The 15,062-nt window shown below is 41.0% G+C and overlaps 1 protein-coding gene across 1 annotated transcript; it reads right to left on the reverse strand.

Moving 5' to 3' along the window:
- Positions 1-6,547: 6,547 nt before the first annotated feature.
- LOC147435819 (uncharacterized) lies at positions 6,548-8,908 on the reverse strand. Its single transcript, XM_086487791.1, has 6 exons — positions 8,545-8,908; positions 8,336-8,394; positions 7,829-8,104; positions 7,188-7,732; positions 6,977-7,109; positions 6,548-6,922 (listed from the first exon to the last, which is right to left on the reverse strand). The coding sequence occupies exons 1-6, from the start codon at positions 8,906-8,908 to the stop codon at positions 6,548-6,550; spliced, it is 1,752 nt and encodes a 583-aa protein (XP_086343917.1).
- Between the last annotated feature and the right edge of the window lie 6,154 nt (positions 8,909-15,062).

Raw genomic sequence — 15,062 nt, forward strand, 5'->3', positions numbered from 1 at the left:
GCATGGCCTCTTACTGGACTTGTTGAAGGAAGCAAGTTGCTCGGCATGGCCGACTCATTGTCACGGTTTCTACATGCTGACGGAGGATGCTTACCACACAGTACTGGTTAATTTCAATTGAAATTGCTCGACACGGTCAATTCTTTTTTTTATGGTATCTACCGCCATAGGCTTTCAGCACAAACATATTTATGTGAAGCAAGGCTTCAATCTCCAACTCTTAAGTTGAGATTTTTCCCGTTTGGCGTATGCTATGAGCACACTCCTTTGGGGAATTTATTCATATGTCTGCAGGATATTTCATGCCAACTTTCACTCACACAACAGAGATGGTTATGCTCTACATTTGAGCGAGCTTTTCTTTTGACATCTCCAGGCAATTGGTTTCAGCATGATGACCAGTTCTTTGACACTTTTACATGAAGCAAGGCTTCTCCCTTGTGCCAAGGTACTGCTCAATGATTTGGAATCACGGGCAGTGGCACACAAGTTTGAAAAAACTGGCAAATAAGGGAATATCACCTCACAAAATCCCTACCGGTCTAAACTGTGCAAGGCACTTATGGTTTGGTTCTCATGGTTGAGGCCATCACTCTCCGCAAGGGCTTACAATTCTGCATGCAAGGCATGCTAGTAGGTGGATTCAATTCTACCACTCCATGCATTACGCTTCCGCTATCACACTCGCAACTCTGTCAAGGACAGACTAAGGATGGATTGTTTAATATGATTGTTGGTTGCTATCAACACACACCAACACTAACATGAACCTAAATCAAGGACTTATTGTACGGGCACAATGCCAAATGCTAAGTCGTCCTAAATCACGACCCCTGCATGGTAGGTGGGTTGCAATGAGTTTTCTGTTTTTTGGTTACCTCTCTCAATGCGAGAGTCATACCAGAAAACTGTGGAATGCTTATTCGATAAGTTGCAATTTAGGCATAAGATGCGTAAGAGCACATATCTTGGGTACACACTCTAAAACCTTAAGGAAAGTTCCTCAGCCCAACATGTTCTTCTTCTCTCTCTTTTTCTTATTTCTCTCAAGAATAATGAAAACTTTCTAAGAAGCTTTTGATACATGTTTTTTTTGGGAATCAATATGAGCCAAGGTTCTCTAACTCTCAGCTAGAAATTGGCCACAATGCCATTCACATTAGTTTTCATCGGTTTATCGATTGAACACTAATTCCCGTAACAGCTAGAGCCACACACAGGCTGGATAAGATCCATTGTCAGATTTTGGTAGGACCTAACTATTGGCATTCCTTAGGTGATTGTTCTTATGATCGAACAGATCTGCCCAGTGGAGTACACATAGAATATATCGACGTTAATAGACGAGCAAGAGTCTTGTCATTTCAGAGGATTAGGGTGTCATTCTTGCACTATATGTTCCTAGTGCGACGCTCAAGTTGAGTTTTTGATACTCTTGCACTTATATCAGTTGATCTATACCATGGAGTCTAGAGGCGGCAAAAAATTGAGACATCATGGATGTTGATACGAGCTAGGCATCTCCCTTGTGTGGATTTCTTGCTCTCTCTATAGCACTACAAGTGTCTATGGCATCACAGTTTTGGGGTACGACCCAGTGGGTGCTTATTAAATCACCCATCCGCATTGAGGATCACAATTTGATCTATTCTCGTTATACTTTCAAGGAAAGAATTTTGTAATCTACCACACGGTAGCGGAAAAATTCAACTTTTCAAGTTGATTCTCATCATTCTGTACACGGTTAACTAGGTTGGTTACCGTTACCTGCTAGTTGAGCAGTTTCTACAAAGGGTCTTACCAAGGGGGTTTGACTACGTAGATTCTACCCAATGGGTTTGGAAAGCAACACCTAGGGTTTCTAGTGCAATGTTGCTTGGTTTTTTCACAGGGGGGGAATGTACTCCTGTGCATTTGAATACGGGTAACTGACCTTTCAGTTCAATCCCCAGTGCAATGTTGCTTGGTTTTTTCACAGGGGGGGAATGTACTCCTGTGCATTTGAATACGGGTAACTGACCTTTCAGTTCAATCCCCAGGGCCATGCCAAGGGCATGTCGAAACGAGTATTTTGGGCCGTAGTGTCCAAAGTACATTATGCTGTTATGAATCCACTTGTAGGATTCGATTTGGCACATGTTGTCACATGGGATACAACATAGTCTAGGAACTCAAGGAGTTCGGTTTAGCTAGTGTGGAGCAATGAATGAGGGTCCCTCTCACTCTTGTCACGGAGTGTTTAGAGTTACCTCCACGCACACGTACATCTTGTACTTGAAGGATGTTCTTTTTTCAGACATCCTTAGTTGAGACTTATTCCACATGTGGCGAATATGAGTCTCTAGGACTGACATTGGCGCCCCCTATTTCAAATATGTGTCACGACAAAGTCCCTACGTGCTGATCAAATCTGTTTTCTCGACCATTTTTTAGCACAACGTATCAGGAGCAATTTCAGTGGCCAGAAATTGTCGGATACTTAGAATGACTTGTTAAGGTACAAGTGCTGCTAAACAACATTACAGATGGTTGTTTTACATATAGAAAGCCTATGAGTTGTTAATGAAAACATTTCATTGTTTGTACCTAGAAGTGATCATTGTCTCTCCTTCTATTATGGTTCAGACGTTTCGGCAAGGCTTGAAAATGATTGCAACTGAAAGTATTTATTTTCTTTTCAAAACTATTTCCATTTTTCTTTAATGTGTGCTATGCGCATCACATTTGCCATAAGTATTGGCAAGGATGATCATGGATATACAGGTTCAGATCTGTTTTTTGCTAAAGGCATGCACACTAGGTGTTATGGGCCCTAGTGTTTAGCAAAGACTGATTTGGAACGGCATGCATATTCCTCAAGTTGTTACTTATGAAGCATTTTGCACTCTATGTGCACTATCTCTATGAGATTCCTTTTGGGTCTACTAATCACCAAAAGTGGTCATGGCTCGGTTTGGGTGTTTGTGGATTTTTCAAGTTAACCACAATGGTTATTCTGGACATTGTTGATTCCTCAACAATGTTATACGCTATTGTGATTCCCCGTTTACCTGTCGTCTAGGAAGACTGTCTGTAAACCGTGGGGGAAACACACCTCAGTACTGTCAGTTATCCAAGGGGATAGGCAGATTACAAAGCGTGAGGGAATACACCTCAGTACTATCAGTTATCCAAGGGGATAGATAGATTATAAAGTGTAATCTAGTGTTGAAGGATATGCAAAGTGCGTACGTTAGCACCAACGATTCAATCAATAAGAATTTATTACTCTAATTAGAGTTTTCTTACTATAAGTTAAAGCATGTTTGCGACTAGGTGTAGTCTCTTCATGTATAACTGAGGTTCTCAACCTTGCACACTCGTTAGGGTGGGGTTGTTTACTGATGATGAAAATTGGGAACAAGTCAAGGACTTAAACTTGGCTGATGAGTTATGTCAGCAAGTTACTTTCATGGAAAGTGACAAGAGGTACTCTTTTTGGTACACCTTTGTTGTGATAAACTCGTTTACCATGCTGATGAGCGTTTTAAATGGAGTCTACACACTATATTTGGATAGGAACCGGTACCATCAGATGGTTACAAATGGACAACTATGTAGAAATCAAGATGTTACTCTTGATTTCATTGAACCTCCTATTGAACCGGGTTCCGCTCAAATGAACCGTTGGATCCATGAGGGATGTTACGGTAGAAAACATTAGTGTTCTTATGAAGATACCATCACTTGTGTTTTTGCGGATGAAAACGCTTCTCCAAGGGGGGAGAAATGTCAGGAAAAGGGTAGAACTAGTCACGACCAAGGGCCAGGATGGACATGCAGTCAAGGGGGTCCCTATATTTAGCAGGCCAAGGGCCTATATAGGGCATGGCTGGGTGGTGATGAGCATGGTCCAGTCCCCTTTGTTCTTATATTGGGGCTAGAGCCACGATGACACTCCGGGTGCAAGTAACTAGTAAGGACCTGCAATGCTCCACTATGCACCATGCCAGTGTCAGTCACTGCATGATTGACAACTTCCACTATAATCGCACCAATTGCATAAGCAAGATCAGGTCTCAAGACCAAAAGGTCAGACATGAGAGACCCAAAAGCCAACAAAACATGCACTATGTGTGCCAACCTATCCTCGTCAGCAACCTCAGTTCCATATGCATCCTCATCAGGAACCACCTGGCTATGCATCACCATGTTAGCATCGTCTGGCAAAGGCATATCTACTGAGAATGACTTCAAAACCGGAAAATCAGCACCACTGTAATCACACACAGCTGTCTGAATGACACTGTCACTCTCAAACATATCAAACACATCATAGAACAATGCATTGATCTCTGGATCAACTGATGTACCTCAATTGATGACTGACAAAACTATGAATCCCCAGAGATACCACTGTTTTGACAAGCCAAATGCATAACCAACTGTGTCTATCCTCAGTAGGCACACACACAACTGTCTCAGTGCTCTGAAAGGAAAAGCATCATGCAACCCACTAACAAAGGAAATCCGTCTCTACTGTCTACATGGCTGCAACAATGTCATAGAGATAGTGCCATCTCTCACATGACTAACATGCATCGGATATGTGCTATCAACACTAGCACCTCTTGCTAAAACAAGCTGTCCATGAACCATGCTCATCTAGCACAACATGGCACCCACTGTATCTCAACTGAGTCACGGATACCAAACTCCGAGTCAAACTTGGCACATGGCGAGCACTAGCATTGCTCCACTCGGCAATGACATCTAAACATCTCCAGTACCAACAATGTCATGGACTAAATCATCAGTCAAGTGCACATGTCCAAGCAAACCGCTAGCATACGAGCAAAAGTACTCGTGTCTCGACGAGACGTGAAAAGAAGCATCAATATCTAGCATCCACTGTGAAGGTAATGTGCCATCACATGACATGAGAACCTTAGGAGTAAACATGGAAGCAAGAATGGCCTCATCGTCCTGTGCAGCCTCATACACAACATCTGCCTTGGATGTAGTCAAAGATGAAGCATCCAACATGTACTGACATTTGCGTTGTCGCATCCTATCAAAACAATGCCTCGGAATGTGTCATGTGTGTCCACAATGCCAACAATGTGCAGTCTCTGTCTCTGAGACCTGCATCTCACTCTAGGTGCATCTCTGGACTGTGAAGTTCCATATCTCTGACACAACGGCTGCCATAAATCTCTAGTTGTACGTGCTTGCATAACTATGCAATATGCTGACTCTATTAGGCTCAACATAATCGTCAACCAAGCTAGTGCATCCAAGTCCTCCCACACACTGTCAAACATAGACTCTGGCCTCACATCCTTGCCCTGTAGTGGAAATTCCTGGCCCAAACAAGTCAATGCATCAAGCATATGCGAGCTCCACCAAGAGAAATATGACCCATCAAATCTCGTAACAAAGAGCTCAAACTCTGACGTGCATACTGCCATCATGTCTGGCAACCTGTACAACCAAAGAGAAGTAAAACCAATCCAAAAAAAAATTTCGGCAACCACACAACTGAGACAAAATAAAAAAAGGAAGTGCGGAATAGCTCGACGCACAAAATACGCACAAGGTCTTCCACTAGAACCACAATCTATGCGCAAAAGAGATGGATGCGGAATACAGGTTGCAATCCAAACTGCCAAATTGTATGGCAAACCTGTGACCAACACTGCAACAAACCTGGAGCATTCCATAAGTGTGATCGACAAAGTGTAGCATCAAGAATGTCAGCAGATGCTCTCTGGAACACCACTTGTAAGATCCGTCTAAAATCTCCCCCAAGAAGCAACACTTTTCCACCAAATGGATTTCTTGAGCACATGATATCTTGCAAAGAGCTATCCAAAGATTTGAAGGAATATCCATGTATCATAGGAGCCTCATCCCACACAATCAACTTGCACATTCTAAGAAATTCAGCAAGTTGACCGTGAACATGGATATTGCATGTGCTGCAACTATCAAGGTCCAAGGGTATCTTGAATCTAGAATGTGCAGTGCATCCATTTTGCAATAGTAATGCTGAAATACCAAAAGATGTTGTGGCCAATGCAACTTCTCCTTCTCCAAGCATGCGTGACAACAAACAATTATACAAATAGGTTTTCCCAGTCCCTGCAGGGCCATCTAGGAAAAAACTAGGCCCACCATCAATAGTCAATCCATACAAGACTGCCTCAAAAGCAATTCTTTGGTCTTCATTTAGAGTCTGCTCCATTTCATGTGACACGGATAGTTCTTGTACCGTGTCAAGGCATTGCTCTTGGAAGAGCAAGCTATTTTCATCACGTGTCACAAAGCGCTCATCAGGCATTGGAATTCCAAGAAATTCAGCTAGACTTCGTCCAAAAGTACAAAGAATGTTATGCAAATCTCTCAAAAGCATACCCTTCAGCAACTTGTGTACATCCATCTAACGACTCATATCTCATCTCCAACATGTGTTGGTAGTCCTCAGACAAAAAACATCAAAATCTTTCCCACAAGAGATGAGGGGTGGAGGGTTCACAAAATAGTAGAATGGTCACAAACAAATGTCTCAATTGCAAGCATGTATGTGTACTGCAAGCTCCTCCATGCATCCGAACCATTCCCCATCATCTTCCAAGATACCCCTTGCAATGCATGCTGCCTTGAATGTTGGAAACAATACACCATTTGCGGAGCGTAGATCCTCAAATGATTTACATCCTTTACAAATAGTTAAAAGCAAACAAACATATTCACCTACAAAGGGCTGCACAAAATACATCCTCCCAATAGTGTCCCCACGACGTCTCTTTGTCCATTTTTTGGAACCCGAATTCCACACCCACTTTTGAGGAAAATCAATGTACAAACTATCATTTGCATCAGGATTCTCTAAGTTGCATGTGAACCACTCTGTCAAAGTGGTCTTCTCTGCATTGTCCCTCTGCAAGACATCATTAAGTCTATCATTATCTCAAAAAGTCACCATTTGACCAACCGGAACATGCACACTCAATCTCTGAACAACTGGTGCGTCATTGTGCAAAGGATATTCGAAAATTCTCCAGCAAGACTCAGATGCAGATACATAGCTGCCATCTGTGTACATGTCTATCTCATCAATGATCTCCCTTTATGCATCACGTACCGATGTATGGAATATTACAGTTGCCCTATCATGCCCCTTGTAGATGTACTTATAGACATACTTGACAGCTGAAATTGTAGAGCATACCTCAACATTGATATGCGCATTAAATAATGTTGACAAAATAGGATTATATGGCACACCCCATCGGTTATCAATAGTAGAACCCCTAACATTGGCAGTGAAGCCATTGTTTCGTCGGACATAAATGGGGTAGCCATTATTATCCATGCTTGTTTGATCACAAAATGAATGTGTATATTTTCTAATACACTTGCCATCAACTATGCAAGGAGATGAACTATTGAACTCACCACATGGTCCATGAATGTTACAACTAACAATGATATCATGGAGCACTGGAAATCGATTTTTATCTGGCAGCTTTGCACAAACCATCTTGTCATAGTCAAATGTTGATTGAAGCTTACATCGAGGATCTAAAGTCAATGTATGAGAATGTGGCAAGCCTCTCTTTTGGAACTCCACGATAGACATGTAAGCCACCACTTTCCCAAAGATATCTTTCTTTAAGATATACTTCATCATGCTCGAGTGTTTCAAGAAGAAAACCCTGGTGGTTATGTCTGGTTGATCAGAGGAAACCTGTTCTGGAAGTAGTGCCTCATTTATTTTTGGTCATTTAGGGTTACATGTGAATGTGATAAATAGGTCTGGCTTTCCCTTTGCATGCACAATTGCCATTGCATCTTGATAAAATTGGTACATGTGCCGAGGGCCGCCTATAAAAGATGAGGGTAAGACAATTCTTTGACCTGTAGATCGTCCAAGTACAGCATCACTCCCAGACAAATGCACCATGTCAACCACCTCTGCATACAATTCTGTCCTCAACGTCTTTTGATTTGTATGGACCCATGCAAGAAGACATTCCTCAATGGCACAGTATGCATCAACCATAAATTGTTGAAGTAAACGACCCCCACAAAGCAAGCATGACTCTGTATCAGTACAAACCTGTAGTCGATATGCATAGTACTCTCTTTGAGTGACACATTATCGACCAGCCAAGGCATCCAAAGGTCCATGCATATGAGCATAAGGAAGCTTGATATACCATCCATCTTCTCCCCGTGGAAAGAGAAGAACATACAATAGTGGCATGTACGACCTGTGTAGATTTGAAATCCTTTGCAGCCTTCCATTTTGACAATGTATCACAATGTCTCAATGGCCAATTGTTTGTACATCCCCTTGACTTGGCATAATTGCAGCAACCTCATTGCCAATAGGTTTTAAAGTACTGCCTGGAAGTATTTCTATTCTTACAAATTGTCATTTTGATCTCCACACCAGGACTGTCACGTAACATTCTACCAACATTGTAGAAGGCATTCGTATATGGATTACATGATCGCATCATCATTGATAATGCTTCAAGATGGACAAATTCAAACCATCCAAGACACTCATACGATTCCGAACCTCATGCTCAGTATCATATACATATATCTGTGCAAATTTTGATACCCCTGCTTCATGTGGTAGCAAAGAACCAATTCGATGGTACACACCGCCATGTACACAAAAGCAATATGCACCATACCTACCCATCAATGTCTCATCAATGATAGCTCCAAGAGATGCAAATGCCATCACACTATTGTAACTCCTGATGTTTCTTCTAAAGGACCTACTCATAGCATCACTGTTATTGAGTTGCCTCTCCAATACATCTGGCGGTCTTGCAAGAGGAAAGAGGGATACTTTTCCACCTTTGCAACAATATTTTCCCATTGATGGTGTATCTTCCTTCGTCATTTCACACGGCCAAAGACGTGCACCACAAAACTCACAGAAGGAGGACATGGTTAAGGTATGATCTGTAGGCAATGAGACATGTATCAATGGTAGCATGGAAGGGTGAACACCTCGTATACACGGATAAGCATGTAGAATGCAAGCAATTCCTCCAAATGATGTGTCATGAACATACGGGACATGTTCCTCATTTTGAGCGTCTATGAGAGGGCAAAAGTGTCCATCATGATGATGGCGCTGCTCTCTTATGTTGGAGGTACGTTTCCTTGCCCGTTGTCGACGATATCTTCTTGTCGCATCCAAACATAAAAGAGTGTGTTGTCTTCGTCCTTGTCCTTGCATGACTATTTGTAGAGGGACTTGTGGAATTGTAACATCCCCATGGATAGAACCCTCCACATTTGTGGAGGGACTCCTACCACGACCATGGTCATTTGTTAAGCATGGCAAGGCATTACTTGTCAAGTATACCGTACACTGTATAGCGAGTTGGCGTCGATAATTTTGTGCAACCTTTTGGCGTGCACGCACATGAGAGGAATGACTTGGAGATTCACAAAGACAAAGGAATGTGTCCCTTGTCCTCATAAATGCTTCTGTTAAGCAATAGAGAAAACACTAAGCTCATAATGAGTGCATAAGTTTTATCATTTTAGTTACTACCAAATGCAAGCATAAAATACCCTCAATACATCATGGCTACCTGCATGAAGAAGAAGAGGAATCTTAAAGTTTGGTAGATTGGCTATTAGAGTTTCTTGACCTATTGCAATAGACTGCCTCTCTCAGCTCCCTCTCCATTTTTAACTGCTACGCTAAGAGCAAGAGTTTCAAGGGGTCTTGCATGTTTCATGCAATATTTCTCAGAACAACCTAAATGAGGTAAGGAGCTCTATGTTTTTTACTGTAGTATGAGCAATCACTTGGGTTTCCTTTGAAATAGCAAATGCTCGGGTTAGTTTTTGGCACAAATTTTCTTGACCGCTCTGCCTCTCTCTCTCTCTCTCTCTCTCTCTCTCTCTCTCTCTCTCTCTCTCTCTCTCTCTATACACACACATATATATACACACACACACACACACATATATATATATATCTATATATATAGTTATATATATATATATATATATATATATATATATATATATATATATATATATATACACACACACACACACACACACACACACACACACACACACACACACACATATATATATATATATATATGTATCTCTATATATATAATTATAGATATATATCCCCCCCCTCTCTCTGTCTCTACCTATCTATGCTTCACAATGCTAGGAATTGCATGTGCCGTGTGGTTTTTTTTTTTGGAAATATAGAATGCCTTTTATAGTAGGGGATGTTGAGATGAGGTTACATTTGGCCACTCTTATCTCTCTCTCTTGTGCTAGAAAATGTCTTTATCATGGCTACATACATTAAGTGGGAGAGGAAGCTTGAAGTTTGGTAGATTGATTATCAGAATTGCTTGCCCGTTGCAATAGAATGGCTCTCCCATTTCCCTCTCCATTTTTAACAGCAATGTTGCCCGTGATTAAGAGGAAGAGGGAATTACTTGGGTTGGGCCTTAAAAAAGAAAATATTCAGGCTAGTTTTTGGCACAAATTTTCTTGATTGCTCCAAACCTCTCTCTCTCTCTATGCCTCTACTTCGCAGGTCTAGAAATTGCATGTCCCATGTAGTTTTTTAGAAATATAGAGTCCCTTTTGTCATGAGCGTGAATCATGCACTTGCTTGATGTTAAGAGATGTTGACATGAGATTCCATTCGACCTCTCTCTCTCTCTCTCTCTCTCTATCTATCTTCTATGCTTCACAAGGCTAGGAATTGCATGTTTCATGTGTTTTTTTAATATAGAGCGGCTTTTCTCATGACCGTGAATCATGCACTTGCTGATGCTTAGAGATGTTGAGATGAGGTTCCATTCGGCCTTTTTTAGCAATGCAATATGTATAATCAATTTAGACATCATGGCAACGTGATAGAACGTAGGTGTAGTAGTCCAAATGGCCCCGAAGGCTCTGGTGCAAAGGTGTAGAGAGGTAGCTCGTGGTCAAATATAGTGGAGGTTTGCCCTAATTTATTCTGCCCTATGTCGTCAGTGCTTTGAGAAAAAGCATTGTCACCCTGAAAGATCGGTTTAGTGTATTCTTGCCTAACAAATTTTAAAATGGGAAATTACCAAAATACCCCTCTAATTTGTCGAAATTCCCACTTATGAATTTCGAGATCCACCTCTAAAATTTTACCTCAAGGCGATAGCAACCACGAAAGGTGATAGTACCCATGAAACTCAAAGCACCCGTGTTTTGGACGAAAGTATCCTAACTTTAGTGCAATCCCACCTATGAATCTTGAGTTTTATCTCTAAATTTCACCCCAGGGTGATATAATGCATGAAACTTAAAGGAATTTAATGTAAAATAATCTCCAAATATAGCGAAGGGTTGCCTTGATTGATCATGTCCTTTGTCATCAGTGCTTTGAGAAAAAGCATTGTTGCTCTGAAAGATCGATTTAGTGTAATCCCACCTAACAAATTTTAATATTTACCTTGAGATTTTAATTTTCACCTTGAGAATACCATAAGGCGATAGCACGCATGAAACTCTTTAATGTAAAAATCTCCAAATATAGCAAAGGGTTGCCCTATTTCATTGTGTCCTTCGTCATCAGTGCTTTGGGAAAAAATATTGTTGCCCTAAAAAATCAGTTTAGTGTATTCCCGCCTAACAAATTTTAATATGGAAAAATTACCAAAATACCCCTCTAATTTGTGGAAATTCCCGAAATACCCCTCAAATTTCAAAAATACCCTTGTATCCATTTTGGTAATTTTCTTCAAGATCTCCTAGTCTTAATTCTTTTCTGACAATTGAGATCCGTTTTTGATTGCTTAGTATGTAATTTGGCACAAATTAGCTCGCATAAGAAGGGTTTTATGTCTAAAAATAACGAATCTCCAAAGCGTATATAACCAAATCAAATTCTAGTTTTGGCATCTTGTATGATAAACAATCAGTCTTCTTATGAAAAGCTACAAAAAAACAATCGTTGGAGAAATTTACTCTCTCAACCAGGGGTATTTTGGTTGGAAAATTTGAAGGACATTTTGGGAATTTATGACAAAATATTGGGGATATTTTGGAAATTTTCTTCAAGATTTCCTAGTCTTAATTCCTTTTTGACAACATGTAATTTGGCACAAATTACCTCGTAGAAGAAGGCAATTATGACTCAAATTCTAGTTTTAGCATCTTGTATGATAGACCATTAGTCTTCCTATGAAAAGCTACAAATTTTCTAATTTTTGGAGAAATTCAGTCTCACAACCGGGGGTATTTTGGGAATTTTGGAAATTTGAGGGGCATTTTGGGAATATCCACATATTAGAGGGGTGTTTTGGGGATATTTTGGAAATTTCTTCAAGATTTCCTAGTCTTAATTCCTTTTTGACAACCGAAATCCATTTTGAGTGCTTAGCATGTAATTTGGCACAAATTACCTCGCAGAAGAAGGCAATTATGATTCAAATTCTAGTTTTACCACCTTGTATGATAGACAATTAGTCTTCCTATGAAAAGCTACAAATTTTCTAATTTTTGGAGAAATTCACTCTCACAACCGGGGGTATTTTGGGAATTTTGGAAATTTGAGGGGCATTTTGGGAATATCCACATATTAGAGGGGTGTTTTGGGGATATTTTGGAAATTTTCTTCAAGATTTCCTAGTCTTAATTCCTTTTTGACAATTGAGATCCATTTTTGAGTGCTTAGCATGTAATTTGGCACAAATTACCTCGCAGAAGAAGGCAATTATGACTCAAATTCTAGTTTTAGCATCTTGTTTGATAGACAATTAGTCTTCCTATGAAAAGCTACAAATTTTCTAATTTTTAGAGAAATTCACTCTCACAACCGGTGGTATTTTGGGAATTTTGGAAATTTGAGGGGCATTTTGGGAATATCCACATATTAGAGGGGTGTTTTGGTAATTTTCCATTTTCATGTTGACCTTAAGACACCATAAGGTGATCGCACACACGAAACACAAAGGAAAATGCAATGGCAAAAAGACCGGTTTAGAGCAATTGCAAACACGAAACGCAAATATAAATGCATCGAGAAAGCCTTAAAATCTAACTTGAGGGTTCGTCGCCCTAAATCCACTCACTCCTACCACCAGCGCTTGCGACTTGCCTTCCTTAGTTGCTTGCCAATTGTCATTGTCTTCGCCGCTCGCGAAGTCCCTCCCCACTTCTCTCTCTCTCTCTCTCTCTCTCTCTCTCTCTCTCTCTATCTCTCTCTCTCAAGCACTCGACCTGCATCCTAGTCTTAATTCTTTTTTGACAATTGAGATCCGTTTTGGAGTGCTTAGCATGTAATTTTGGGAGAAATTCACTCTCATAACCAGGGGTATTTTGAGAGTTTTGAAAATTTGAGGGGAATTTTGGAAATTTCCACAAATCAGAGGGTGTTTCAACCTTAAGAACACCATAAGTAAGAAATGAAAAGGCACAAATTACCTCGCAGAAGAAGGCAATGATGACTTTTTGTTAAGAAAATAAGACGTAGCTAAATAGATTTTTGAGTAGATTACTTAATGGAGAGAGATAGATTTCACACACAAGAGATTATAGAGTAGAGAGAGAGAGAGAGAGAGATTACACACGATATACGTGGTTCACCCAATGTGGGCTACGTCCACGAGAAAGCAGCCACTCAATGGCTTTAGCACTTCAAAAGAAGAAGTAGTTTACAAAGGTATTAAACCCTTGATAGAGCTCCCGCCTTGCTTCACTCTCACCACCTCACACTCACCTTGTTGCATCAACTTCACACTATGAAATGTGTGTAGAAATGGCCTCCTTTTATAGGCCAAAAGGGTTGCCCTCTCTTATGAGAGACAGCCATGTGTAGCCGCCCTTGTGCGAATAAGTCCAAATCGGACCCTCCAATCCGCCCATGTGTGGCCGCCCTTGAGAAGACAAGTCCGCTTTTGAATTCGGCCACCGACCATTGACTTCCGACCACCGGTCACCGGCCATTTACTTCCAACCACCGGCCATCGGCCATTGACTACCGGCCACCGGCCAACCGACCGATTGTTTTCCGACCACTTTTCGGCCGCCGTCCGGCCATAATATTCCGGCGAAAAAGAATATTCCGACAAAAAAAATTATCGGGGGCCTCCGCCCCCGAGGCCTTTAAAGTTGCCCCTGATTCTTGTCCGTGAAAATTTTGATTTCCGGTGAGTGATTTTCCTTCACGCACGATGGCTTCTCCTCATACTGGGGGCCTTATAAATGTGCGCTTTTACCACAGAAAATTACAAGGGTAAATCAGGCTCCATACTTAACAATCTCCCACTTGGAGACTGATCTCCAAACCAAACCTGTGTCTGCTTTCCATTCTGGCTTCTTATCCTTGAATGCCGACTGAAGATGAGCAAAAGCTCAACTTCTCCTTGTTGACCACCTTTGTAAACATGTCTGCAGGATTTTCACTTGTATGCACCATTCCTAGCTTTAGCTGTCCCTCTTCCAAAAGAGTGCGTATGAAGTGATATCTCACCTCAATGTGCTTTTTCCTTGAATGAAAGGCTGAGTTCTTCGCAAGATGGATAGCGCTTTGGCTATCACTGTACAAGACACAATTGTCTTGTTTGAATCCAAGCTCTTCTAAGAATCTGTGAAGCCACATAATTTCTTTGCTTGCCTCCGTCATTGCTACATACTCTGCTTCCGTGGTAGAAAGTGAAACCACTTTCTGCAGCTTTGAAGCCCAGCTTACTGCTGTGCCTCCAACCGTGAACACATAGCCAGTAGTGCTCCTTCGAGTATCTTTGTCACCTGCCATATCTGCATTAGCATACCCTTCTAGAAAAGTATCAGTTCCTAAAAAATAAAAAGCATTTGTTGTTGTCCCTTTTAGATACCTAAGTATCCACTTCACAGCTTGCCAATGCTCTTTACCTGGGTTTTCCATGAACCTACTCACAACTCCCACTGCATGTGCAATGTCTAGCCTTGTCCAGACCATAGCATACATTAGAGAACCTACCGCTGTAGCATATGGAACTTTAGACATATAGGCTATCTCCTCTTGTGTCTTTGGACACATA

The sequence above is a fragment of the Adiantum capillus-veneris genome, chromosome 18 (assembly GCF_014529385.1).
Source record: "Adiantum capillus-veneris isolate H3 chromosome 18, ASM1452938v2, whole genome shotgun sequence".
NCBI classification, from domain to species: domain Eukaryota; kingdom Viridiplantae; phylum Streptophyta; class Polypodiopsida; order Polypodiales; family Pteridaceae; genus Adiantum; species Adiantum capillus-veneris.